Below are 27,299 nucleotides of genomic sequence, written 5' to 3'. Positions count from 1 at the left end.
GGTAAAATGACCTCAGATCCTGTTTATTATACAAGGGAAATAAGAAAATTAAAAAAAAAAAAAAAAATGTAGAATAGTAAACAGGAAAATCAAAAAGAGTAGGGAGAATAGAGAAACTAGAAAATAGCTAATGAGGGAACTGAATAGAGTGAAAAAGGAAGCAAAAGAGGAATATATGAATGGCATACTTCAAGAGGGTAATGACCACAAAGGGAAATGGAAAAAGTTGTATTCATATATTAGGAATAAAAAAGGAAAAAGAATCCAAATTCCTACAATGGTGGGAGAAGGGGGTGAACACTATTTAACAGATACTGAGAAAGCAAATCTATTTAGTAGGGAATTCAGAGATTCAGTAGAAGATTGTCAGGAGTTGGAAACAGTAACAGAAGATAGAGAGGGAGAGAGACATAGAGAAACAACAAGCTTCTCATTCACAAATGAAGATATTTTCAGAAAAATCCAACTTCTTCAGCAAGGAAAAGCAGCAGGAAGTGAGCAAATTACTGGGGAGGTATTAAAGACAATGGGGTGGTACATAGTGCCTTATTTAAAATTTCTCTTTGACTATGTCATAAATAATAGTGTAATACCAAAAGAATGGAAGGAATCTATAATAATACCAATTTATAAAGGAAAGGGTGATAAAAGAAAACCAGAGAACTACAGACCTATCAGCCTGACCAGTGTAGTTTGTAAAATACTGGAGAGTTTAATAGCAAAATACATCAGAGGGATATGTGATGATAAAAATTGGTTCATGAGGAGCCAGTATGGATTTAGAAAGAAATTTTCTTGTAAGGCACAACTGGTGGGATCTCAGCAGGACATATCAGATCAGTTGGATTCAGGAGGCCAGTTGGATTGCATAGCCATAGATCTTTCCGAAGCCTTTGATAGAGTGGAACATGGAATATTATTAAAGAAATTGGAGGGAATAGGATTGGACATAAAGGTTATACGTTGCATAAGAACATTTCTAAATTCGAGGGGTCAGAAAGTCAAAGTAGGAAATAATATATCACAGGAAGAGAAAGTTTGGAAGGGAATTGCACAGGGTAGTATAATTGGTCCGTTACTTTTCTTAACATACACAAATGATTTAGGGAACAATATAACATCAAAAATAAGATTGTATGCAGATGATATAATTGTTTATAGGGAAATAAATAACACTGAGGATTGTTCAGAATTACAAAGGGACATTGAGAGTATCCAACAATGGGTTGAAGAAAATAATATGAAGGTTAATAGAGGCAAATCAACTGTTACAACATTTACAAACAGGAGCTTTAAAACTGAATTTGAATATACTTTCGATGAGGTAGTTATCCCAAAAGATGGCAAGTGCAAATACTTAGGTGTGAGATTTGAAAGTAATTTGCACTGGAAGGGTCATGTGGATGACACTGTTGGGAAAGCATACAGATCGTTACATGCCATAATGAGGCTACTTAAAGGATGCAACAAAGAATTCAAAAAAAAAGTTACTTAAGTACGGTTCGTCCATTATTGGAATATGCAAACAGTGTTTGCGATCCTCACCAAGAATACCTAATAAAAGAAATAGATAGTGTGCAGAGGAAAGCAGCAATATTTGTAACAGGGGATTTCAGGAGAAAGAGTAGTGTATCAGAAATGTTAAAGGAACTTGGGTGGGAAACTTTAAGTAAGAGAAGGGAGAAAACTAGACTTATAGGATTATATAGAGCCTATACAAGAGAAGAAGCATGGGGAGATATCCGTGAGAGGCTTCAGTTGAAAAATAATTATATCGGCAGGACAGACCACAAATAAAATTAGAAGGAATTTTAGCAGAAGCGATTGGGGTAAATTTTCATTCATTGGGAAGGGTGTGAAGGAGTGGAACAGTTTACCAGGGGTAGTGTTTGATCCTTTTCCAAAATCTGTACAGATATTCAAGAAGAGAATAAACAGCAACAGAAAAAATAAATGAAGTGCTAGAGGGCATTCGACCAGTACAGGTTATTGTAAAAAAAAATGTGTGTGATTAAATTAATTCCATCCCCTGGTCTAAGGAGTTGGACAGCCAAAGTAGGGGACTGCCTGTAGGGGTGAAGTACAGTGGGGACTTCGAGGGCCCTGGGACCGCTACGGTAGCTGTGAAGGCCCTTCAGGAACTCTGAAAATTGGTGGCAAAAGGGGCTCTGGTTAAGATGCAGCAGGTCGTTATGCTACTTAGGTTCCAGGATGGGTTTAAAAAAAAAAGTAAATAAATGCAATGTAAAGTTTAATCTTATACCAGTTGTATAGTATCATTTGAAGTACTTCCACATACTGTATATGAGTTGACTATGTTTGTAAGTATAGGAGATATTATAAGTAGAATTTCGTAAACAATATAAATTTATTAAGGATGATCTGTTTGTTTAATAGAAAAAAAATGTTAGCGTAAATTGTATGTTATTGTATTCTAGAAAAATTTTCTTCTTCTCTTGTTAATTTAAAATTTTGTGCTTGACAATAATGTATTTTAGTGTACCATTTGCCACCGACGTAGACACCTCATTTGCAAATAAAGAGATTTTGATTTGATTTGATCTCTATTTTGGGAGATATTTCACTTTTTTAATCATTCTAGATACATATACATACATATCCCACGTCGTTCCATCTATACGATGGGTCGGTGCATGAAGCCCCTCCACCAACTTCTGTCTGTACTTTTCTCCTTCAATGTTGTCCCAGTCCCCTCCTCATTGCTGAATGTCGCATTCTTGGCCGCCCTCTTGGTTTTGAATATTTTAACTGCAGATCATACATTTTTCTGGGTATGAGATCAGGATCCATTCTTCGCATGTGACCATACAATTTGAGTCTACACAGAATTATATTATCCTGCATTTTCCCAAACTGAGCCACGTCCCTGATGTTCTCATTACAAATTTTATCTCGTCTTGTTTTTCTAGATACAGGATAATATATATTTTATTAAGCATTATGTAAGATATGTTACCATATTTACTCATATTTTCTCTCCATATGATGCAGAATGAAAAAGTGCCAAGCCTAGAATAACTTTTATGGACAGAATTAAGAGAGATAAAGCAAAGAAAAGCAAAGCAATCTCCACACAAGCCTTGGAGACCCTGGGAGCAGTGGAAGGTAAGAGCTTCCACTATCCGTAACCTCAGCACTTGGTGGGGTAGAGTGGTTAGCTCTACACCTGACCACCTTAATCCCCAGAAATTAACCTGGTACTCATTTTTGGTGTAGGCTGAGTGAACCTCAGCCACGTAGACCTCCGGAATTTCAAATCTCATTTGTTAAATTTTTCAACTTCCAGACAGGGAATCGAATTCACGACTTTCCTGGTGAACCGAGCATCTCTTTATCGCCTTGGCCAGACAACTCCTATGAAGAAGTGAAACAGAACTCAAAGAAACCAGAATGAAAAGTTGCCAAAAACTAATTGAAAGATTGAAAACCGAACAGGAGAGGAATATGGTCACATGGATTTTGCAAGCATTTGGATTTCGTAACATTTATGCTGCCTACAGGTCAATTTTGATGTTCTGTTTGTCATTTTACTAGATGATAGCGAAACTGGAACTATAGAAAAGACCTACAGCCATTTTGTCAGGTAAACAATGAATGTGATGCCTGAGCTTTTACATGTCAACATTATACAACATGGAGTGTAAATGACCTCTGCACTTCAAAAATATGAGTACATCTGCTAGGTTTGAACCCTGATTTTGAGATACAGAGGCTGACACTCCACCACTAACTCACAGAGTGAGCTAGTAGTAAATAACAAATATTTACTCATCAACTGAAGTTTGAGACACCTGGTCTACACATTGTTGGCTGCTTTTCCACACCTCGGTGGAGTCGCAGGTGTAAACTGTGTTGCACATGTAGACTTCGTCCTGTTTTATGGATGGATGCCCTTCCTGACCCCAACCTCATGCAGAGGGATGTATTCACTATCGTACATTACTGTGGTGGTTGATAGTGTGGTGTGTTATGTACTACTGGGACAAACACAAACGCTCAGTCCCCGTATCAGAGGAATAAACCAGACACGGTTAAAATTCTCAATCCATCAGCAATGGAACCCAAAACTCTCTGAAATGAAAGCCTCAATATTGACCATAAGAAACTGGACACCTGGTCCAAACTATAGGCATAAAATCAGAGATGACAACTTTCCTCTTGAATGCAAAATACCAATTTACAGCAATCAGGCAGTTTGTGATGGCTCAAGATCTACTGAATGAAGAAGTAGAAACAGAGACAACTTACCTCTGTTTACGCTCTATATGCTGTGCAATGAGATTACTGTAGTAGTTCTCCAACGTCACTTTTGCCTTGGTGGCCTTATCCAGAGTGTGACCACTGAATCGTATGGTGCTCTCTGTCGCAGTCATCTCCAGGACCCCTGCATTTGTAAAGTATAAAATTTAATCACACTACAGAGAAAAATTAAACATGTTAAAAAATTAAACATGTTGGAAAAATAATACATTGGTGTGTCAAAATTAATATTGAGCTAGACTTCATACTGTAAAGAAGTACTACTGTAGTGTTTTGCTTAAAGAAAAAAGCAGTGGGATTATTAGTCCTCCATAATACAAATCGAAGCAAACTTCTGGCTATGCAAAGAGGTTATGAGAGATGGGAAAACATAACACTTCCTGAGCCTTGCAAACCTAATACTGCCATGGTTCGAAATGAAGAGTTAACCGAGTAGTACCAAATAGGTTAAAATCTTATACTTTAACTTAAGATAACCAAGAGAGGTCAGACAGAAAATCTAAAAGAGAAGAGCCTGGCTATAGCAGGTGAAAGCTTAATCCAGACTTTAGCTTGGGCCATGTAACTGCCATGTGTAAGCCTCTGCAAGAAATATAAATACTTTCACTCAGTTTTCTAATGAACTAGTGGTATAACGGAGATGAAGTGGCCATGGCTTTAGTTAACTCTTCTGTCAACTCACATCAATGTAGAGTTTGTTGCGGCAGTTGACTTTAGACGACTTGGCGTTTTTTCACTACTGCCCACACCAGCGTTTTCAACATAGTGGCAGTTAATAATGCATATGATGTTTACGCATCTCTTGGATATGTACGGAGAATATTTTTGAAGTCGTCACTAGCACTAGGCCTATACTTATTTGTTATCACCACCTGTCAAAATTCTGCTCTGCTAGGGAGCCACCATGAGCATGTGTAGTAACACTGGTAATGAATGACAGTGAAGTGGTGGATTTGGATTTAGAATTGTCTGTAAATTTGGACAATGGCAGCGATGATGATGATGTGACTAGTAACAGTTCAGTAGAAAATGACAGCAATCGTTGAAATGTCACGCAAAGTTTTATGCTACGACTTAAAATATATAAATAACCACTGTTTAATTTTGTTTTGTTTTTTGGTTTATTTATGTGGCTAAGGGTTCTTGTGTTGTAAAAAATGCTACTGAAAAGGAGTTAGGATACAGCCCCCTGAATTTGCCTGGTGTGAACATGAGGAACTCCAAGTCCATACTGTGTAACCAAACAACTCAGTGTAGCATTGCTAACTCAACCAGTGTGTATAACATAACTTCTTGTTTGACACACACTTCAGTTTTGGAAGCTATTTAACGATTTTATTTTATAACCCACATAAACTACGGTTGTCCAGAAAATAACAAGAAACAATGAGGTGAATTAGAGGTGAAGAAGTCATACAACTGTTTTTTGGTTATGTTGAAATCAACAAATATTTTTTTCTAGTTTTAATTTCTGCACACACCAAAACCATGAGCCATGTGATGAATGATAAACAAGACAGGTGTGGTAAAATAAGCAACCTTATCTTGAACAACTTCCTGCAAATGATCACACGTCTTGTACTGGTGGAACACGACTATCTGTACTGTTTTCGTTTGCTAGTTCTGGCACCTGCTGAACATTTTGTAATCATTTCTATATCTACACATCTGAATTAACAATAAAGAGAATGCACACAAGTGTGCATGGCAAATACAGTACTTCCGTCACATTCTGGACAGTACACTGCCACTGGTTGTGTGTTTTGCTTTTAGTACAAGACATGGTATTTGTGGCCCGGGATGTTACATAGGTTGCAAACACACATATCATCGGGAGTATGTTAGTTCACTTTAACACACACTTTGTGGCGGAACCCATGCACCGCGAGCCCCGTCTCAACAAGTCTCAGTTTTTGGGTTTAGCTCAGTCCAAGTCCTGTCATTCATGGCCCTGGCGCAATAAAAGTCATCATCAATATCTTTCATTTTCTCATACCGCTCCTGCAATAGGTCCTTACATGCGCCCATTGCTGTCAGAAGAAACTTCAGTCGTAGGTATTCAATGAAGAAACTCTCCCTTGCAAGTACGCGTACTAGTCTGGAAGGAGTGAATCTTGAGATTCCCATTGCTTTTTAAAAAGAAAGTGGCTTTCACATTTTCCCAGATCTTAGATCCTTCTTTTTTAGGTGCTCCCAAATCATGTGGATTTGTTATGTTAATACTGGTACTATTTTTGCTTTAAAGAGGGTTACTGCTGTCTGCAGGGATAACTTTTGTAGGCAGCCGATGTCGCTGATAGCTCGTATTGAGGTTATAGCCCTATTCTTTGCATGAATCCCATATGCTTTTCTGGTAGTTTGGAACATCACTCCAAGGTACTAGAAGTAGTTACCAGTGAGTCAGGTTTCTGTTCCTTAGACTGTGTGTTCTTGCCTAGTCACTTCCCCTCCTCTACGAAAGACCATTTGCCTTGTTTTATTCAGGTTTATTTGTAGGCTATTTTCCTCGGCCCATTTCGCGAGCCCGATGAAGCCTTCCTGCAAGTCACTAATTCTCCTTGCCATGATGACCATGTCATCAGCATACACATATTTGACATTGCTATTAATGATATTTACTAATGTCAGCTGCTGCTATATTAAATAAAATGGAATATAAGGGCTCACCCTGCAAAACACCATTCGTCTGTGTCGGTGCTTCAGAGTATGTCACAGTGTCGCAAAGGATGACTTATGAATTTCAGTATCTCTCTGATGATCATTGTCAAATAAGGCTCCTTGCCTATCATTGTTTCCGGTTTCTTTATTAGAACCTGTCTATCAAGCAAGTCAAATGCCTTGCTGTACTGTATAAACACAGCATACAGTTTAGCTCAATGCTTCCTGTATATCTTCTAACAAGTTTTCCTTATGGCTTGGAGAGTCGGTCATCCCTTCCGGAAACTGAACTGTTCCTCGAGTATATTGGCCTCTGCTATTTGTGTCAATCTGTTAGTGAATAACTTTGTGAAGAGCTTGAACACCACACTTTCAAAAGCTACACCTCGGTATGAGCCGGGCGATGTGGTGTCTCTTTTCCCTTTGTATAGCATCTTTATTATCAACGTCCTCCACTCTTCTAGTAGGTATGGGATTTGTCTCAAGGCATTTGTTGAACAGTCTGTGATTTTCGGGAAGACTGCTTGTCTGAGTTGCGGTGTTTGAGGGCATGCTCTGTTTACTTGGCTTAAGATTCTCTGGAATTTATTTGCAGCCTGGATGAGAATGGTGGTTTCCTTGGTTTCAGTGTGATATACAGGTTTTCTTCAGCAACCTAAGCAATTTGTAAGTCTTCCATTTTGATCAATCAATCAATCAATCAATCAATACTGATCTGCATTTAGGGCAGTCGCCCAGGTGGCAGATTCCCTATCTGTTGTTTTCCTAGACTTTTCTCAAATGATTTCAAAGAAATTGGAAATTTATTGAACTTCTCCTTTGGTAAGTTATTCCAATCCCTAACTCCTCTTCCTATAAATGAATATTTGCCCCAATTTGTCCTCTTGAATTCCAACTTTATCTTCATATTGTGATCTTTCCTACTTTGAAAGACACCAGTTAAACTTATTCGTCTACTAATGTCATTCCACCCCATCTTTCTGCTGACAGCTCGGAACATACCACTTAAAAAGACTTAATAACAATAAAAATTCTTCCACCTTTTTGATACTTATATTTTCATTTTAGCAAATCAATCAATCATACACAGTACATGTTTCGTTCTTTTTTAGAACATCTTCAGCTGTTTTACATTGCTTAGGTGATTCACTAAGTATTTATCTTTCTAAGAACATCCTGAACAGGTACCTTGTTTTTTAATGCTACGTAAATTTAAAATTTAAAGTCGATATATTGAACCTTTCCAGATGTATACCAATACTGATGGAACACCACATTAAAGCGATCTAATGGTGATCACCTTGAACAACTACGACTGCCAGAAAAAGTGGTAAATTCACAATTTTTCACAAACCGTTAAAATATTAAAAAGTATCGGCATTGGAAAGGAACTAACACCATATTCACATTCAGCACGTTGGTTTTATACATTAAACACAAAGAAATAAACAAACAATTTTTTGTCACATAGTGATATTTATGTACCTGCAGCACCGGGTATGCCTAAATAAATTTCATAGCTAAAGCATAATTTCCGCATTATACAGTAATTATTTTCATAATTTCTTTCGGTTTCCACGTTGAACAGATTCCGATTTATACAATATAAATAACATGCAAAACCATATCCAGTGCGCTGGGATCATAACTTATAGGTGGACCTTGAAAGAATTTTAATTTACTGGGATCATAACTTTTGTACACATTGGACAAGTTTCAGCTTTATAGACTTCCACTTTGAGCAAGTTTTACTGTATAAGGAAACATAATGGTCCAATAATACTGTCTTGAGGAATTCCCCTCTTAATTATTACAGGGTCAGATAAGGCTTGGCCTACTCTAATTCTCCGAGTTCTATTTTCTAGAAATATAGCCACCCTTTCGGTCACACTTTTTTCTAGTCCAATAGCACTTATTTTTGCCAGTAGTCTTCCATGATCTACCCTATCAAATGCCTTAGAGAGGTCAATCGCAATACAGTCCGTTTGGCCTCCTGAATCCAGGATATCTGTTATATCTTGCTTTCCTAAACCCAAACTGCCTTCTGTCAAACCAGTTATTAATTTTGCAAACATGTCATATCCCAACCCATTGTCATTAGTATATCACCAGAAATCTAATCAATTCCAGCTGCTTTTCTAGTTCTCAAATTGTGTATCTTATTGTAAAGATCATTGTTAGTATGTATGTAAATTTTAATACTTCTTTAGCACTCTATCTGGACATTATCCTTGCAACCTACAATCTTTACATACTGCTGACTGAATATTTCTGCCTTTTGAAGATCCTCACATACACACTCCCCATGTTCCGATACATGTTGCTCTCTTGTTTCTCAGGAGGCTTCACAATACAGTTGCTGATCCTCTGAAGAACTGGACCTTTTTGTTGTAAGAAACAGCTCCAGCACTGCAGCGTGCTCCAAGTAGCATTCTGCACAAAGCCATATCTTAGCTTGCCTGCATCCCGAGTGGGTGATTTGCACTGATGTTTTCATGTCCTTGATATGTCTCGATGCCCTATTTACTTTTCCTCCCTCAATTTCTTCTTTTATTTGATTCAGCACGTATGTTCCTTTGTTAAGTGTCTCTTTATTTAACATCCTCTACATGCCTATTTTTGGATTGATAAAGTCCTGTGTTTTCACTGTCTTTTTATCACTACTTGGGCGACTACTGGTCTATGTTTCCTCAATGGTGTGATGGCTGGATTAATGAGAACATGGTTAGCACTTGTCTCTACTGTGTTTGTGATAATCAGTTCAATGGTACTCTGACCATTATTGCACATGTACATGTGTTGTTTTTGTATCTTATTGTACACGTCATTGTTATCATATGTAAATTTTAATACTTCTTTAGCATTAGTCACCTCCTGTGTTTGTTTTCCAAGGTGAAGCCTTCTAATATCATGAAGTCCAGTACCCTGTCTGCCTTCAGGTTCTTTCTATCTACCGTGCTGTAGAAATCTCCAACCACAATCGTTGGCTTCTCTTTACCTGTACCATTCACAGCTCTGGAGAGATCATCTATTATCTCTTTGATCGTATAGTCCGGTTGGAAGTACCCAATTATTATAGAGATGCTCCTAAAGTCAATTGCCGTTAGGTACTTCGATGATTTGTAGCAAGTAGTTGACTGAGATAGCCATATCTGAATTGACTGATAGTGTGGGAGTGGTTCATAATTGGGATAAATATAATCTCACATTCGAGGGAAGACTACTCTGAAAACCTGTTCTGCATACACTTCGCAAATGCTTTTACATGTCTATACAGCATTTTAAAAGGACAGCATTATGCCTAGTCCTGCCGTAAGTTTTATTCCTGGTACGGAGAAATGACAACTAAAACATGTACATAAATGTTATTTATTCATTACGGACTCTTCAGAGTATATCATACACAAATTATTCAAGATGTCTAACCTCGCACAATTCTTCAAGCGATCTGGCAAATTATCTATCAACAAGCACAGCACTTTTAGGGGTATTAAGGATACTGCCTTCACCAAATCTACTTTATGATAGTTCGATGGGGATTTAGAGCAGGTCATCTCTAAAATATTCCACAAGCGATAGTCCAGTGGGTTAAGGTCAGGGCTTCCCAAGAGCCAATCAAGAGCTAATATGAATATTAACCTGGACACATCGTACTCCAGCTAGCGAAGTGTCAACGTCATCAGAAGAACGGGAGCAGAATCCTGTTAGAATATCCAATGTTTACCTCAAAACAAGGTGGTATTACAGGCTCCCTAACCTTTTCTTGAATGCTGCATTGGTGACAGATGGCTCATTGTTTCCCTTATTTGCATGGGTAACCATTTCCAGCACCATTATCAACAAAATCAGTCTTGTTGCATCATTTAATGGTGCAATACACAAATTTGCTTGTTACCTGTAGCAAGAGTCTTGTTACAATTGTGTAATGAGAGCATAGTGACATGGTTCTCTTTCACTCTCCACTCCATTTTAACTGTGCAACAGCTGACTTTTCAACTGGTTATTGTTGCTTTTGTGGTGTGTTAACCTAACATACCATATCAAACTGTGTCTACTTAACTCTATGAAAATACAATAGCTTTTAATAACAATGCCCAAACTATGCTGAGTCAAATATATTGCAAGTGGCTATACCTATTGTTTTTCAAACAATATGACTGCATATTAAATATAAAAACATACTCCTGTCAAAACTGCTCACAACCCTCCATGATTATATAGGTTTAAAGGGCATAAACTCCTGAACAAATCAACATATTGTTTTTGTACTCAAAGTGATATTTCACTAATACCATAACAAAATTACAGAAATATTCCTTTAAAAAAAATCAGATTTACATTTTTATGTCTGGACAAGCTACTGTATTATATTATTAACACCCATAAACTCTCAACATTTTAACAGACATTTATTCCAAAAATGCACACAAAAATACCAATAAAGACTGCAAACATGCTTTGATAGCCTCCACTAAAATCACATACGATTAATCATTAAGACATATTCAACATTGGTTAGTTACAAGCATGCATCACATTCCTGCAAACACAAGTAATAATAATGGTGGGAAAACACATATCACTAGCATATGACAAGATTTTTCTTTGCTATTTGCTTTACACTGCATCAACAAAGATAGCTCTTATGGGGACAATGAGATAGGAAAGGGCTAGGACTGTAAAGGAAGCAACCATGGTCTTAATTAAGGTACAGGCTGGTGTGAAAATGGGAAACCCCAAAGAACCATCCTCCATTATTCCTTAGCTACACTATTTGGTGTATGGCAGAGAGCTGCACCCATAACAACAGGCAGTTAACACATTCTCTTTCCTGCAATGTGAACATAGCCATTTTAAATGATTATTTTCTTTTCTGAAGCTCTTCAGTTAATTGCCTCCAAACTAACTTGTTTCCATACTACATTTGTCATCATAAACAATTAACTTGTGATATAGGAATACATAAGACTGTCACCAACAAAGTTGTATGAACCATACATGGAAATCCAAATTACAGTGTGTGCATTTTATGTTTCGACTTGGCGTTTGAGTGCTGCAGACTGGTGGAGAAAATGTGCATTAATAATCGGCCAATCGCAGACAGCCATTCGCATGTACAGAGGTCGTCTACCCAGTGTTGCCTGGCTGTTGTCAGCTGTTGTTTTCAGTCACCACATGCTACTAGCTGTGTTCATTGTCCTCTGTTCTTTTGGCGGTACCCTTGTGTTTTTATTTTGCAGCGTTTTGATTATTGTTTAGTGCTTCTATAGAGTGTGAAGTACATTTAACGTAGCATAATGTACATATACTAGTGGTCAATTTAAATACGTAATATGTAACTTTAGATAAGTATTTATTTCATTGTCTTTAAGTTACCTTTAGGGTCCTTCATGTCCAATTTATTTTTCATGTCGACACCTGATGCTAAGAGTGCAGTTCCCAAGAAAAAGACTTTTGGCAGGACTCCTCTCAGCAGTCTTTTTCGAGAAATGTTGTGCAATGTGAGGGGAAAAGATAACAGGGTGCCCTTCTTTCCTGTTGCTCAAACGGTTCAGAGAACAGCTGAAGCCACAAAAGTCAACAGGAGTACCATAATTAACATAGGGAAACAAAACTACATTGCTGATAAACAAGCAGCGTGATCATCCAGACTTGAAACTCCTGGGAAGAATAAAAATAGGTCAAAGACGATTACAGAATTGAATTCTTTTCAATAAAACGCTATCCATAGGCACATTTATTCCTATTACTGCAGCAGAGAACAATCTATGTTGGAGAAATTACTCTGTACACTTGATAAAAGCAGTCTCTTTCATGGATGTAAAACTATTTTTCCTAGTGGATTTATGTCGCATCGACATAGATAGGTCTTTTGGCGACGATGGGATAGGAAAGTACTAGGAATTGGAAGGATGTGGCCATGGCCTTAATTAAGGTACAGCCCCAGCATCTGCCTGGTGTGAAAATGGGAAACCACGGAAAATCATCTTCAGGGCTGCCGACAGTGGGATTAGAATCCACTATCTCCCAAATTCAAGCTCACAGCTGCGTGCATCTAACCGCACGGCCAACTCGCCCGGTCAGATGTAAAACTTCATCAATATTTCATTTACTTGAAATGTTTATTTAAACTGTATCACATAGTTATCCACAGTGCATCATCATTCACATTAGAATTTACCTGTTCACTAACTGTTTTGAGTGTTTTTTTATATTGCACATTATTATGTTCATAATTATACTCTAATACTTGTATTATAAATTCTGGTTTTTATAACATGCATTTTTATCTCTGGGTGTTACAATTCTTAATAACTATGTGTTTAAGTTTTATCCTGCATTCTCATCTGAAAAGCGTTATTATTCATGATAACTATTATTTCAGATTTTATAACAGTTTTATTCTGAACATGAGGATAGCTTAGCGTGACTCTGTTCTAGCGCTGTGTTGTGTTTCAGCTGATTGTTCTTATTAAAACATTGGTACCATCATTCCGACTTAGTGAACTGTCAAGCCGAATCTGAAAGTGCCCTAACTGTAGAGCCACACAACCAAAAAATACAACATTCTATTTTAGCACACTTGAAGCATTGGACAACAAAAGGGTGAAAGAAAGTAGATGATATGAAATGTCGTATGGCTTTTAGTGACGGGATATCCCAGGACGGGTTCCGCTCGCCATGTGCAGGTCTTTCTATTTGACGCCTGTAGGCGACCTGCGCGTATGATATAATGGAAATCTATCTAAAGCGACTGATATCAACAGTGTAAATAAAACATTCATGAAGAATACCAAATACATTTCAAAATATAACAGTTTGATTGCTCTGTCATGGTTTCACCAACTTGTTACTATAGCTGTAATGATGCAGTTACAGTATTTCAAATATATGATGTAAAATACATTGGAGCAGATAACATTTTACCACTGTAATAAAGTTTATCATTTCAGATTTTACTGAGCAGAGGTGACACCACAGATGGATTGGAAAATCTTTCACCTCATATCAATTGTTATATTTAAAGCCTACTGACATGAACTTTCAGATAAATATATTTCACAACATTTAAAATCTGAAATTAATAAACATTAGTAAACACACCATTCATAAATAAGCATTTGCACATTTTAAACATTCTGCTGTGCACATGCACCAACACATCAATATTAATACTACACACAGCAAGATAAAAACACCAAATGGTAAAGCAGAGGATAATTATTGATGACAAATTTGTATACAAAGTCCAAAATATGAATGTAAAAAAAGAAATATAAGGGGCCCAAAGAAAGTTTACTTTTCCAATCTCCATGCTTAAAAAAAAAAAAAAATTACACATTTCACACAGTATGCTGATTTAGCAGAGTTAGCAAAATCATACACATAGGGAAGACGGCAATGTTCATTAGTCACTATCCCTCCTATATAAATAGTAATCCCTTCTTATTGGTCAGGTAAGTGGCTGCAAAAGAAGATCGAAACTAAGAACCAATGGACTGGTACCACTGTAGATGAACATGAATATTCAATCAAGAAATTATTTCAGAGTTCAAGAATGATGATTTCTTACCAAAAGCTATTCAGTCACACCATCATTAATGAAGACATTTCAGAACTACATAAGTTTGCAAATCCACATGCAGTGACAGAGAGGCAACACCAGCACAAATTGAGTATCAAAGTATGGGTAGGCATTCATGGGGACAGAATGATAGATCTCTACCTTCTACACAACAGACTGAATGGTCCTACGTACTGTACCTTCCTTCGCAACCAGTTACCTGTGTTGGTGGAGAATGTGCCACTATAGGAACGACTGCAAATATGGTATGTGCATGATGGAGCACTAGCCCATTTTCATCATAGGGTTAGGCAATACCTAGCACGGCTCTTCCACTAACGACAGAATGGTGAGGGAGAGCCAATACCTTGGCCTGCCCAGTCATCTGACCATAACCCTTTAGATTTTTGGCTCAGGAGACATCTAAAGGCCATGGTGCATGAGGTCTCCATAAATGATGAGAATACACTACAAGAACATGTGTTCAGTGCCTGTGATGTAATCTGGCAACAGCCACAGTTATTCTAATGAATGTGTGATTCCATACAGCATAGTGTGGAAGGCTGCATTGTAATGGATGGCGGTCACATCAAGCACATGTTGTGAAGAATAGATCAAAGACCTGGTGATCACTGATAGTAGTGCTAGCGGACCATAACTCCTAAGATACTGGGTTTGCGACCAATGTTTAGAGGACATTTTTTCCTTTGTTTATTGCATGCTGCCTCCTCTATAATTATTGGAACCTTGTCCCGGCTCCATAGCTAAATGGTTAGCATGCTGGCCTTTGGTCACAGTGGTCCTGGGTTCGATTCCCGGCAGGGTCAGGAATTTTAACCAAAATTGGTTAATTCCCTGGCACAGGGACTGGGTGTATGTGTCGTCTTCATCATCATTCCACCCTCATTCCGACGTGCAGGTCGCCTACGGGTGTCAAATCAAAAGACCTGCATCTGGCAAGCCGAAGTCCTCGGACACATTCCAGTACTAAAAGCCATATGCCATTTCATTTCATTGGAACCTTTTTCAAGGACACTATATGTCTGAGGAAAAATGTATTACTGGTATAACTAACCACACTACAAAAAGAGGAACAGAGAATTAATTATTTCGAATCAGGAACTCAATAGGAATTAAGAAGTACAGAATTTTGCTCTTATAATCAACAAGTTTATGTGCTACACAAACCTAAAAAATCTCAGCTGGAAAGTCACTGTTCAACACATTGTATTCACCTATTCTCTTTCTGTCCAATGTAGAAAGTGCTATGCTCTAAGGATAAATAGTCTATACAAAAGCAGGGTCACATGTTCAACTGAAATTTCACTGTTTGCAGATGTCAATTTATAGTGAAAATAATTTTACATTTTGCTCTGAACACTGTTTCTTATGATGATGTTATCTGTTCATTCCTCCTCATGGTTTTCTTACTTCATAGATTAAGCTCACAAACTTGCTGAACTATGCAAAACTCGAATAACTCCATTCATATCAATGAGGTGAGAAGCTTACATTTTTGGGTTTATAGCTGAAGTGGAGTCACTTCAATATTTAAGAAATGCATTCCAGTAGTGAAATCCTTACCAGAGATATAGTACAATTCGTTCACCTTGTCTGATCCCAGAGATGCAGAGACCAAATCTCTCCTAGATCCTGACAATGCAATCCTTTATCAGAAAGAGCAGTACTATTTAGGAACAAAATTAATTACTGCCAACATATATATCATATGGAAGTATTTGCTTCACCAACTAGTATGTTACAGTTACTGAAAACTGTTTCAACAATTTAACAGGCAGGCAGTACAGAAAGAAAAGCAAAGAAGCTACGAAGTAAAGAGAGAGAACACAGGCTTTCAAGCAGACAAAAATGAAAGATTCATGAGAGAGCATGTTTAAGCCTACATGCATGGGCATTTAAATGTAATCCCACAAAAATGTCAAAACCAGCAACATTTACAAATACAATATCTGTAACAGGATTGGAAAAAATGATCCCGTGGAAGATCATAAGCGAGCGATCAATATTTGTCTAACGTTGAGCAGAAGTCCATCTACAACTGCCATACTACAAACACCGATAAGACAAAGCACATCCAAGACAAAAATCTCACCATACCAAGTAGCTCGCATTGTTGAGGAGCGTTGTCCATCGCCTGGCTGGAACCCAAGTTTGGCATAGATGCTTCCAACCTTCCACTGGACTCTATGGCAATAAATCACGTAAATCAAACAGTCATGGCGGTAACTCTTAAACACTAATATACAACCACCACTGACTGAGAAGACAGGTCTAGCCATGTCTCATACATTACCTGAAAAAAAAACTCCGAAGGGGCCAAAACATTGCTTTGGACTATATCCTTATTCTTCATAAGTATTCAGTACAGTAAGAGAATAAAATTAGGGTACTATAAATGAGAACAATGAGGAAGAAGCTAAAGAATGCACAGAGACTTAAAACACATTTTTTGGCAGATTGATTTTTACTCTAAAAGGGGAGGGTTAAACAAATGCCACAAACATGTAACAGGCATAATTTAATACTGTGCCCATACAAAGGAAAGGTCTTAAGGCGACGATGGGACGGGAAAGGCCTAGGAATTGGAAGGAAGCAGCAGTGGCCTTAATTAAGGTACAGCCCCAGCATTTGCCTGGTGTGAAAATGGATAACCACAGAAAACCATCTTCAGGGCCACCGACAGTGGGTTCGAACCCACTATCTCCCGGATGCAAGCGCACAGCTGCACGCACGTAATCGCATGGCCAACTCGCCCGGTAAAAGAATTATTAAGATCTATAATAATGGGTGACGCCTGGTGACCATGATCGTTAAGGCATTGAAGTCTAAACAGCCCAACACCGTGGTTAGCTGGTTCAAGTCCCATTAGACGAAAAAATTTCACCATCAGAATGTTATTATAATCTATCTTTGTGATTGTGAAATCAGAATTTTGGCCAGCAGGATAGGGGAGGTGGTGGTATACAATTTCTAATCACCAGACTGCATGTCAAAAGCCTGGATTAAATTCCAAACCTCTCCGCAGTGCTCATGCAAAGGGCATATAACACTGCGGATGGTGATTCATCTGTCGGATGGGGATGTGAAGACTTGAGCAGACCCCTTGGTGCTATTCGGCAGGAGTAGGCTACGTGCCAGCAACGAGTTTCACCCTTTCCCTTCCTACTACCATATATCACATCATTCATTTCATCTCATTAACTCCTCTGATGAGGTTGACGTCAGGAAGGGCATCCGGTCATATAAACCCGTCACGACAGATTCATCTCACCTCATACCCGACCCCGTAAAGAAACAGGACAAGGATCGGACAAACAATAATTGGTGACTGGAACAATGTTGTTGGCAAAGTATGGAAAAGTAATGTGAAAAGTAATGTGACAGAGTACAGTCTTGGCAACAGAAATGAGAGAGGAGAAAGACTGATTGAATTCTGTGAGTGGCAAATATCTGGTTTAAAAATCATGAAAGAAGGCGTTATACATCGAAAAGCCCTGGTGATGGCAAGAGACATCAAACAGATTTCATATTAATAAATCGAAGATTCAAAAATGATATATGGAATGCTAAAACTTTTCCAGTGCCGACGTAGATTTGGATCATAACCTGTTGATTGTGGATGTAAGGACAAAGCTCGAACATGAAGGAAAGAAAATGACAGACAAAAAGAAACTGAAAGTGAAAAGCCTGATATGGGAAGGAACTATGTTTACACAGGACCAAACAATGTTGGAGTTTGAAAGGGAACAGTGGAATAATATGAAGAATGTCACTGTAGAGACAATGAATCAGCAGTATTTTACTAATTTCAGAAATTAACAAAAATTTAAATAACTTGCAATCTATGTGTAACAATAATACACAAACCATAACGGTAATGGTAAACTAGTGGTATCCAATAAGCCCTACTATGCTGCACAATTTTTAAAAGACTGTATAGAAAGGAGAAATAAAATGTGATTAATGTGAAATTTGTTATAATGATAAATTAAAAAATACTTACAGAAATAAACAAAATGTGCTTACATACACAAAAATGATACTAAGAAATGAAATGATTCATGCAGACAGCTCATCACCATATTTTTATTAGCATGGAGGAAAATTATCTACGGTATGAATTTCCAATTCCTCACCATTATCTACCTTTTAAAAATCATGACTCCATAAATTTCTCAAAGTGGATTCACAAATGACTAAGTGAGTGGAGTTCAAATTTTCAAATTTCGTTCAAATTTTGCAAGGTTGATCTACGTCAAAACTAAGCAGACACGTGTCCAAGGGTTGTGCATTGACCCTTATTTCATGAGATAATAGCCTTTTGAATTCAACAGTCTGCATACATGTTGTAATTTAGTATCAGTATCCGTAGCACCCCTGCTCCAGTGGTCGCCGTCTCTCACTTCCACGACGACATCTTAGGGTTTGAACAAAGAGTGCCTCTCAATTCCTTCTCGTTCTTCTCCATTTCTATTTTTCTTATATCTGTTTCTTTCTTAGTCCATACGGATTTATTGTTAGGAAATATGCAGATTAAATGCAACCATTTTCATTAACCATTTACTATTGACATGATATAGGCTTTTGGGCTTATGCCGTGTCAAGAACATAGGTGAAATTCTTTACGTTTCGCAGATAAATTTGCTTTGGGTCTTCAGAAGAAAATCCCAACTGTTCACGAGAAAGGCTTCTCAAACAATGAGGTTTGAATTTTGACGTCACAATAGAAGTGGAAGTGGTACATTGAACGCAATCCCCTCCACATAAATAGAGGTAGCAAAGTAACACAGAGGGACGATAAAAGTAGATCGTGATCGAAACTGACAGGGAACAGTCAGCAGCTGAACTTGGTTTCTGATACCAATAGACCAATTATAGGAAGCAACAATAAAACCGATGCACATATATTAAGACAGGGATAATCTTAAATAAAAGGAAATTTATTCAAATAAGAAGGAAACACATAATAAAAACTGCCTTACCCTCATAATAGAGAAGAAAAGAATACAAAGGGGTACGTTACTTACATATAACATACAGGTATATCAGAGGACGAGATGAATTTGTGAACAATCAAATATCCAGATGGAGATGGACACACTCAAAGTCACGTTCAAGGGTAATAGTTACAGCGATATGCAGATTCATAGAACCCTGCATCCCAGAGAAACAACCAAGCAAGGCTCACAGAAGGAAGAAGTGACGGGAACTGCCTACCTGCCTTACATTCACTCCACCACAGATTGAATTGCCATGGTCCTCCACAAATGCAACATAAAAAATGTGTTCGGCACCATCACTAAAATTGCTCACAGTCTTTGTAAAGCCAAGGACAAATTGTCTCCACTTTTACATCCTGAGGTACATAAAATTCCCTGTACTCACAGTAAGGTATACACTGGCCAAATATGGCGGTCCATTGGTACTCATATCAAGGAGCACGAACGAAATATTTGTCTCAACCAGACAGACAAATCAGCAATAGCTGAGCACACACTATCGTCAGGTCATGATGATGTGTTCCAAGATGCTCGAGCTCTTACCCACACTAGACACTACAGGTGCAGGATTATACAGGAAGCTGTGGAAATACGTAGAAATCCTAATTTCAACAGGTACACTAGCTATTAATCAAGTAATATGTGGTTGCCAGCCATTAAGAATTTACGTCCCTTCACTATTGTTATTTCGTTTCATTGTTTTCCAAATTCGTACATTCCTCATTGCCAGATGTTTCATTCCAGGCTTGTGTCAATGTCCTGCTTTCGTAAGTGTGTACACCTGTTATGTTATGTGACCCTCTCAGACTGATTCTGATGGTTTCATCAGCTTCCGCTTCGAACGCTAGCACTGTACTGCGTACGGTGAGCCATCTGGAGACGAATTAACGTACCACTTCCACTTCTATTAACGTCAAAATTCAAACCTCATTATTTGAGAAGCCTTTCTCATGAACAGTCGAGATTGTCTTTTGAAGACACAGAGCAAAGTTCTCTGCGAAAAGTAAAGAATTTCACATTTTCTTGACACAGCATAAACCCAAAAGCTTATATCATGTCTATAAGTCCGGGCTGTGAAAGCATCAATGGCAACAATTACTATCGTCCTAGGTTGATTTTAAGCTGCACGGAAGTCAGTGAAACTGGCCACTAGACTTGCAGGGCTACAGGTACTCCCAACCAAACTGTCCACAGATATGTGTAGGCTGTTAAATTTGAAGTGTCATTTTCTCATTCAATAAGGACAGATGGCAAAAATCCTCAAATGCATGTCTGTTTATTTTTGACATAGATCAACCCCTCACAGAATGGAGTCTGTGACCCCATAGCTGTGGCTTCTCCTATAAACTCTAAATCCAGTAATCAAGGTCTGAGTAAATGAAGAAACACAATATTAATCATTAATTAGGGACTGAAAAGATGTTTTAACCAGTATCTACTTCTGTTAGATCTACATAGCCCAAGGGTTAAAACAATAAATAATGTACTTGTTAACTGCCTCCAGGTCTAGAAAGCCAAGAATAACGGCCGAGATGATTAGTCGTGCTGACCACACAACACCTCATAATCTGCAGGCCTTCGGGCTGAGCAGCGGTCGCTTGGTAGGCCAAGGCCCTTGAAGGGCTGTAGTGCCATGGGGTTTGGTTTGGTTTGTTAACTGCCTACTGATAATGTAGACCATATTACACACAAAACTGTGACCCACTGCTTCAAAAATGATCCATTACGGGCAGCCATAATCTACGTCAAATATAGCACTAAACATCTTCAACATTATTCACGTGAGTTCTTATATCACCTGTTTTCTGCAAAAAAAAATCACAGATGTTTAATCAAAATGGATTTGATGGTCACTATAATTTGGTCATCACCACTGAAGGACGAGTTCTTGAAGCAAAAAGAAAATTGATTTCTTTACCTTATGTTATATTAGTGTGTGATATCAGTACTTAACTAAATATGTATTATCCGAAGGAAAGCAAAGATTAAAAAAAAAAAGTTATCTAACTCCCCGACTGCTCCCTGCCAATATTCAGATAGAGCCTGTACCACTTGGTGAGGTAACTCCCCTAGATTGCACACCAAGCAAACGTTCGCTTCTAGCTTGTTTTGGGACAAACAATACTTTCAAGTATCAGGGCGGTAAACTTTCTACTACAACAAAGATGAATGAGGCACGGTATATCAGAAACAACTTTTTCTCCTCTCTTTGTAACAAAAGATTACCAATGGTACGATACAGGAAATCTTAAAAATATATAAAATTGTAAATATTTCCATTATTATTCACTATAGGATAAATTTGCAATGCATATAAGAACAAAAATAAATTTTCTACAACTTTTTTAAATGTAACTTTTATTGATGGGACCAATTTTGACAGATTTAAGAACCTGACAGTTATAAATTAACCAAGTCAAAACTGAAAAGAAATGTCTTCAAATCTCCCAAAAAAGACCATTATTAATGGAAGTGTTTGAGAATTAATTTTAGATCTTCCCCATAACTACTATTTCACTCAGCATGAATAACATTATTTATAGCCTAGATTGCAGTGGTTAACAAGCCTCCTCCACTCCTTTCTGTCCTTCCACTTTTCCTGCTCCATTACTTCTGCCACATCCAATCCAGCTTCTCTAATATCCTTCCAAATCTGATCCATCCACCTTCTTCTCGGTCTTGCAACTAGTCTCTTTCCCTTAACTTAACTTTCCAATTCGCTTCTTGCTACCCGTTCCTTTCCCATTCTTTTTACATGTCCGAACCATCTCAGTCTTGCTTTCTGAATCTTCTGTACTAACGGTTCTATATTAAGTTCTTCTCTGATGTTAATATTTTGAATTTTATCTCTTCTTGTCTTTTTAACCGATGTTCTTAAAAATTTCATTTCCACTGCTTGGATCTTACTATCTTGTCTCTTATTAGTTACCAGCGTTTCTAGTCCGTATGTTACAATTGGTATGAAATACTGTTTATATAATGTTAATTTTGTTCTCTTGGGTACTTTGTCATACCATAAAAGCTCTCTGACTTGATGAAAAAATATTACACCTTTACTTATTCTGTTATTAATTTCAGGGTTGATTTCATTACTTCCATTAATAATGCTACCCAGATATGTAAACTGTTCTACATTCTCTAATCGTTCTTCGTCTATATTCACTAGGTTTCTCTTTTTCTCTTTTCCACAGTGCATGACTACAGTTTTCTTTTTACTTAATTACCATTCCAAATTCCTTCAGATTTTCATTCCAAACGTCCAGTCTCCTTTGTACTTCCTTTTCTCTCTTTCCCCAAATCACCACATCATCTGCAAATACCAAGGCATTCATTTCATCACTACTGATACTCTGTTTTACACCTTTTATGATTTCATCCATCAAGATAATAAACAACAATGGTGACAGTGCACTTCCCTGCTTAAGACCTTTTTTTGTATAAAATGTTTCAGAGTCACCACTCCCACGTGTACACTGCTTTTACTCTCATGATACAACATTTTTATCTTGTTAATGATTTTGGTACATTCCTTTTCAGTAGGCATTCCCACACATGTTTTCTCTTAACTGTATCATAAGCTTTTTCCAAATCCAAAAATACGAAGAGATTTCCTTATTCCTTTCCAGATGTTTCTCCATTATCGTTCGCACTGTAAATATCAAGTCTATTGTTGATCTATTCGGTCTATAGCCATATTGTTCTTCCTCTGTGTTTCTATTATATCCCACTGTCTTTGTCTATGATTTTCTCCATTATTTTTAGCCCATGTGATAATAGGGTTATACCTCTATAATTTTCATATTTCTTCCTATTTCCATTTTTGAACAATGGTACAATGCTTCCTTGTTGCCAATCTTCACGTATCCTTTCATCCTTCCATATGGCATTGAGGGCTCTGTATAGTCACTGTAGTCCGCTTCCTGCTCCCTTAATCATATCAGCATTGAATTCGTTTTTTCCACTTGCTTTACCTTTGGTCATTGCTTTCACTGTCCTTTCAAGCTCCAACCATGTTATCGGGTTCTCTTCCTTTTCTCCGTCTACTATTTCCATTTTCCTATCTCCTTCTTCCTTCGGACAGTCATCCTCATTATAAAGTTTTTCAAAATACTTTGCCATCACCTTCTGAAGACCCTTTTCGTCGTGTACAATGGATCCATCTTCTCTCTCTAATGCCTTGATTTTTTCTTGATTTATTCTTTTCGATTTTATTACTCTGTATTGAACCATTCTGTTCATGGGCCAATTGCTTCAATATTTAATGCATTGAGAATAACTGTATGAGACCACAGAAAAAGTGTGCGAACTGGAGCAATAGTGCGCTTTTGGAGAATCACCGCATCAGTTTGGGTGTGGTTCACTGTAATACAAGGACAGAGACAAGAGAAGCCAACCACTTGATGCTAGGGAATTTTCTGATGCCAAACTACGGACAAGAAACGCGGGAGATTCCAGGCCTGACGAGAAAATAAACTTGAGACATATCTTGGCCCACAGACGGAATCTGGAGGAAATAAAATGATAGGAAAATCAGAACTAATTTTCCGAGTGATGGGATATACATAGACATGTTAATTATCATCTCCTGTAATTAAATGATGTTAATCACAAGTACTGTGAGAACCACGCCAGCCCCACACAAGGGACTCAAGTGAATTTGACGTATGTTTGCAGGGGAAAAACATGGCTTGGCTTGGGTTATCTAGCTCATAAATACTGAGCAGGCACGGCCAGGAAGCGCTGCTATACTCAACTCTGTGCGTGAAAGTACGTGGCGTGTCAATCTCGCCGAAGTATAATCTTGTGTAACAAAGCATCATCTTAGAACAGTGTTAAAGATTTGGAGAACTTTCTTTATCTGCACTGTTGAAATACTGGTCAATTATTTCTAGACTGTATATAAATCGAACTGAAATCAGTTGAATATAGTTTGAATTAAAGACATTCTCATTCTAGCTAGGATCAACAGCGTAGATACAGTAAAGCTTGATTGCTAACTTGCTCTCAGAACTGTGTGAACTCAGGCTCAACTGTGCATATTAGCAGTCTCAAATGGAACCTTTCATGAGGGCAGAAATAAGTCAGCAGATGGATAGGATGTTGAGCTAGGTGAACCTAGAACTGTGATTGTAAATAGAACTAGAAGTAGTAAGCTTTGCGGGAGAAAAGAGGAGCTAGCATAGAACTTTGCTATTCACTTTGCTAGAACACATGTGCGTGTGTGGTTTAGCACATTGGCTTAATGAAAAACTTTCAGTCAGATAAAATGACAGGCACAACGGTGCTATGCGAGAGTAAAGGAATGTGCCCACATAGTAAATACAGACATTAATGCAGTATTTCCTTTCAGTTGCTATTAGACCGCACGTACACTCCTTAGTAAGTGCTGTTACACAACTGCGCACCCTTGAGAGGCTGTAAGAAGAAGATGGTTGCTGCCGGAAGGAGAAGATCTAGGATCGAACAGAAGCCCAGGTTCAACACGGTTGTGAAGGAGCTATCAACCCAAGATCGACGATCAAGAAGACGCAAGACCATGGGGAAGCCACTGGAGATGAACCGAAGATCCTGGACCAGTGACAACAGCTACACCATGGGCTGATGGTGTGCTAGGAGCCTGTGGTCTGCCATGGAAGACCGCTGAAGTCAGGATACATTAAGGTGGGATAGACTCTATTTTAAGCATGAGTTAGGACTAGGATAGCTTTGCAGATGTGTAAATAATTAATTTCAGCCCTTCAGGCAAGAACAATGTATGTTTCACACTCAGGACTTGCATGCGTAGTTAACATAGTTTCCTTTTTGGTAGTGTCAGATTATAATTTGTCATCACCTGTAGGTTGGATTTTGTTGTTTGTAAATAGATTTATGGTTTATTTTGGAGATAGGGCTAGCATTATAAGATCTTTAAAAGAAAGAGATCTAAACGGTCCAATAACAGTTATGGGCATACCTTGTGAGTTAGGTGAGCTAGTTAGATGTTTGCATGAGAATGAAATACAGATATAGCTTCACAATCCAATGTCTACAATGTTGTCGTCAGGAAAGTCATCACAATAATTCCCTAAATGTTCTCTAGACACGAGCATGGCTCGAACGGTGGACCATAGAACTCAGAGATAAGGCCCAGAGCAGATAAAATAATATTTGATTAGCCCACAGGAGGCCAGGTTGGATAGCCTTAACTGGCATGGTTACGCAAGAGATAAATGTGTAATATGTGATGTTGAATGGCATGCAGAGATAGCTCCGCAGAAGAGCTTTATTGTATGCAAAATACGCGTTAAGTAAGAATGAGAATTTATATTTCGCCATGCATAATGATATGGGAATGGCCAGGCAAATAAGCCTTTTAGCTTGTGAAACACACAATGAATGAAAGTAATTAGAATCTGTGAACAGTCCAGAGTGAGGACCCAACGGTCTGACTTGTGATTTATTAGGGTCTGCATGGTAGCAATAATGGCCGCTGTCATGATGTCTCGCTATGTCTGGAGAGAGGAAGAGAACTGTTAGTGACATCATTTGTTTGGGTTTCGAGTCGCCCCACACTAAGAAGGAAGTCAACAGCCCAGTCAGCGTGCTTTGAAACAAGGTTATCTTTGTCATTTGTAAGCTGCGAGAATCTCCAAATTTTATCAATGTATTTCTATTACAGGTGGTCAAGATGCACGTATAAGTTTGTGTGCTGTCATTGATCGTTTCTTTCGTCTGTATTTATGTTACGCCTAGGGGTATCGCACGCATTTGAAAAAGGGTCTCATGTTCGTATCCCAGCTGGTGAGTTGCGACGTTTTGTGTGTAGTTTTAAGTATTCTAGTGGTTAATTTCAGTCCTGCAGTGCAATGTAAATATTTGCCTACATTGGGAAACCGATGGTTTAAAGAATGTGAAGTTATTCCTCCCTAATCTCATGTGCATTTTGTTTAAGATTAATTTTGTTATGAGTCACACCCAGTCTGTCCTCACCGCGACTCTACTCCAGTCAAATGAGAATTCTCGTCAGTGCACGCCGAAAGAAGATTATTTAAGCCACTTCTTGGCAGAAATGTTTGCACATGTTTAATTAATTAATCAATTAATTAATTAATTAATCATATTTGCTTTGATAGTGTATCCATCTTATGTTGCAAATAAATTGTTAATTTTGTTTTAAAATCATTTTTGCATACTCACACCAGTATAAGATAAAAACCCTAGGCATATCTCCTGTACCTCTGAATTTATTTATAAGTCACACGAACACCTTTACCACGGAAACAGCCGACTGAGCAACCTGGTGCCGAAGAGAACAGGATATTATGGTAAGCTATGTGCCAATATTTATGACCCACAAAGGTAGGTATTTCTACGATACTGCAGTACTTCTGATACATTCTCAACATTCGCTTGATGTGTATTGGAGGCTGTAGGGCACAGTATAATAGTTTCTGATTTCATTGACTATCTTGCTCAATTCTGTTGGTAAACTCTCCCCAACATTTCTCCTTTTCTTCCTTGATACTCCTCTTTACTTGTAGTTTCAATCTTTTGTATTTCACATATAACCTTTCTATCTTATTCTCATCCCTCTGATATGTTTTGTGCTTTTCCTTATCTATTTTTTCTTCACCTTGTTCCTTTCTTTTATTTCATTTTTTATTTTGTCTGTCCACCACCACGTTTCCTTTCTCTTAACCTTTGCTTTTGTTTTCCTGCATACCTCAAATGCTGCCTCCACAAATGTCTGTCTTAAATTGTCCCACTCTTCTTCTCCACTTCATATTTCCATGTTA

The 27,299-nt window shown here is 38.0% G+C and overlaps 1 protein-coding gene across 4 annotated transcripts in view; it reads right to left on the bottom strand.

The window, feature by feature from the left end:
- The window catches only part of trc (Serine/threonine-protein kinase tricornered), a 101,833-nt gene that overhangs the window by 53,134 nt on the left and 21,400 nt on the right, over window positions 1-27,299 (bottom strand). For 2 of the 4 annotated variants that reach the window (XM_067135780.2, XM_067135779.2), the window contains 2 exons: window positions 16,622-16,708; window positions 4,270-4,405 (listed from right to left, as the gene is read on the bottom strand). In XM_067135780.2, coding sequence (XP_066991881.1) covers window positions 4,270-4,405; window positions 16,622-16,682 — 197 coding nt within the window. In that variant the 5' untranslated portion in view covers window positions 16,683-16,708. Of the gene's footprint in view, window positions 1-4,269; window positions 4,406-16,616; window positions 16,709-27,299 lie in introns of all 4 variants that reach the window. The other 2 variants (XM_067135781.2, XM_067135783.2) reach the window with 2 other exon arrangements.

The sequence above is a fragment of the Anabrus simplex genome, chromosome 1, assembly GCF_040414725.1.
Source record: "Anabrus simplex isolate iqAnaSimp1 chromosome 1, ASM4041472v1, whole genome shotgun sequence".
NCBI lineage: Eukaryota > Metazoa > Arthropoda > Insecta > Orthoptera > Tettigoniidae > Anabrus > Anabrus simplex.
The sequence above is the reverse complement of the archived record's forward strand: the minus strand, read 5'-3'. Positions and strand labels throughout refer to the sequence as shown.